At 38.1% G+C, this 2799-nt stretch overlaps 1 protein-coding gene across 1 annotated transcript in view; it reads left to right on the top strand.

The window, feature by feature from the left end:
• Positions 1-55: 55 nt before the first annotated feature.
• Positions 56-2799, top strand: part of LOC106529135 (transcription elongation factor B polypeptide 3) — a gene marked incomplete at its 3' end in the record, with an annotated part of 3701 nt that continues 957 nt past the window's right edge. The window contains 1 exon segment of the mRNA XM_014024473.1: positions 56-185. Coding sequence (XP_013879927.1) covers positions 114-185 — 72 coding nt within the window.

Below are 2799 nucleotides of genomic sequence, written 5' to 3'. Positions count from 1 at the left end.
ATTCAAACCCAAACCCGAACCGGGACCAGCGGAACTCCTCCCCGGACCGAGCTTCTGCTCTCTCTGCCCGGACCGTCAAACCGTTTCCGGGGGACAGGGTACCAGCAGTAAACATGGCGGAACAGCTGCTGGAAACCGTGGAGAGACTTCAGACCCGGATCCAGGACAGTCCGGAGCCTCGGAAGGTAACCGCTGCCCCGGTTCGAACGGGCGGGTTCGTGTTTGTTAACAACCATTTTGACGAAAAACGACCGAAAGCGAAAAACGTGGGGAAAAAAAAAAAAAAATCAGCAATGGTTGTTTAAATGCTGCGTTCACGGACCTCCGTCTGGCTCCGTCCTCAGGAACTGACTCAGGAGTCACGTCAGACCGGATTCTGTGCGATAAAACCTTTACGAGTTTATAGTTTATTAATAGTAATTAACGTTTAATACAGATTTATAGATTAAATATTTGTTTAGTTACTTTTTTATTGGTTATTATTGTAGAGTTCCCGTTTTTCAGGGATGTACAATTATTACCCCTAAATGCACCACATGAATTATCAGGTTATGGTTATCATGGCAAATAGATAACAGATCATGTTCTATTTTGTTTTTAAATCGGGTTTAACTAATGTCTTTGATACTTGTTGATAATTAAACAGGAGCTTGGTTAAAACATCTGGAAAAAACAAACCTTCATACAGAGCAGATAAACAGATAAATTATAAAAATATTATTTATCAAACTAAAAGGTTTCAAATCATCATCATTAGGCCGGAGCTGGTTCATTATAAGACCTAAGCAAATAGATGCTGATTTTTATTTTCTTGAATGATACAATCATGTCTGAGCTTTCCAAAAAATTAAATGTGATAAACCCCCAAAACTCCTGATAATTTAAAGAAGAGACGTTTTATTTGTTTCTTCCTGTGAATTAAAGGTTTTTATTTGTTAATAAAAAAGGACAATAAAGTCCACGTCCTGGTTTGGGAGATGAGGGGTCCTCAAGTTTGACCCAGAGGCTCCAGGTGAGTCATGTGACCTAAACAGCCCCCACCTGTACAGGTGGGTGGGTCAGGACTGTTTCACATCTAAAGATCATGTTGTCGCTTAAAAATCGTTACAAATGCACACAGTCGTAACATATTTTTGGTGACGCTATGGAAACGCTATTGGAACCCATGCAAATTAAACTGGTCAATACGCTGTTATACAGACCTGATGTATCTGCTCTAAAATAAATAAATAAAATATGAGAATTTAAAGAAATAAGAGATTTCCTCAAACTGTTCTCTTATTCCTTCTACACGTGTTTGCCTTTTTTGTGGCACAAACAAAACTGTTTAATACATCCAACAACAGTCCATACTAGAAAAAAAAGTCTGTATAAATAAGTTAAAATAGGAAACGAAGTCAGGAAAAATATTAAAAAACTAAAATATTGTGAACACTCTTAGTCGTGCACATATATTACAATATATAATATATAGTACATGTTTACAACAAAACAAGAAAATCTAAAAGTAAATTTATTTATTTGGATTTAAACACATTAAAGTAATGTTTTGTTTCCTAAGTGTACAACGTTTTATTTCACCATTATTTATTGTATCAAGCAAATAAAGTGCAGTAAGGATTTTTCCGACAGTCTTTGAAAGCCTCATGGTGACGTCACATTATTTATTAGCTTAAACTTGTTCTAGCCGAGCTGTTTAGCAATGGTTTGCAGCTTTAACTAACTCGTGTCAGTGTGTTACGCTGGCAGACAGCAGACTGTTCACCGCCTCTCACGAACAACAACCACAAACACGAACAGAACCCGTCTCAGAACCGAGATATGGGTCAGAGGAGCCGTTAGCCGCGATGCTAACAACCGTACAGTCAGCGCGGACAGAAGTGTCCGAGCTCCGCTGAAGGCCTGAAATGTTCCCCCTGCTCCGGTTTGACTGAAGCCGGGCAGCAGCAGTTACATCTCACACTGTGGCGTTTTTAAAATTAAAAAAACAATTTAAATTTGTCCGAATTATCCTTTGTTTACTGGTGATGTGTAACAAAGCAGGTTTGCTGCCTGAGAGGCGTTCAGGGACCAGAAGTGTCAGAGCTTAATCGATTTTATTTTAATCGATTTCTCTAATAATAATATTTTTTTTTATAAATTATTTTACATGTTTATTGAAGCCTGTGTTTGGTAGCTTAAATAATTTTCATATGATGTGAACTAACTCATCCACTTCCATTCTAATGGATGTTCTGGATCATTCTGTGAGCTATTTCCTGTTAATTTCACCATTTTTTCATAATTAACGTTCAAAAGTGCGTTTAAAATCAAATTTATTTGGACTTACTTTCATTGCAAACTGTATGGTTAAAATTGTTTTATTTTTTTGTCTCATTAACTTGATTTGTTTTGCTGATATTCAATAATTCCTGCAGTTTAAGAGTAATTCTAGTAAAAAAGAAGATGTTCTGTTGATGAGGAACAGTTAATACTTTCAGGTGTTTAGTCCCAGTTTTTGTGCAAACATATTGTCCAACAGAACAGGATCGTCTCAAAGACAGGGCAGGACTGCCGGTCCAGAACCAGTCCCCTGTTCTTCCTCAGGCTTCGGACTGTGAGCAGAAAAAGGTTTTGCATCGTCCCTGAAAAATCCTGTGGTCCTTGAAGGCAGCATAAGTCATTATAAAATCCCTGCTGGACCTTTTCTATGTTAATGCTGCAGTCACAGAACCCTGATCCAAACCCTAAACCATCACAGAACCCTGATCCAAACCCTAAACCATCACAGAACCCTGATCCAAACCCTAAACCATCACA

Source organism: Austrofundulus limnaeus, unplaced genomic scaffold (genome assembly GCF_001266775.1).
Source record: "Austrofundulus limnaeus strain Quisiro unplaced genomic scaffold, Austrofundulus_limnaeus-1.0 Scaffold424, whole genome shotgun sequence".
Taxonomy (NCBI): Eukaryota; Metazoa; Chordata; class Actinopteri; order Cyprinodontiformes; family Rivulidae; genus Austrofundulus; species Austrofundulus limnaeus.
The sequence above is the reverse complement of the archived record's forward strand: the minus strand, read 5'-3'. Positions and strand labels throughout refer to the sequence as shown.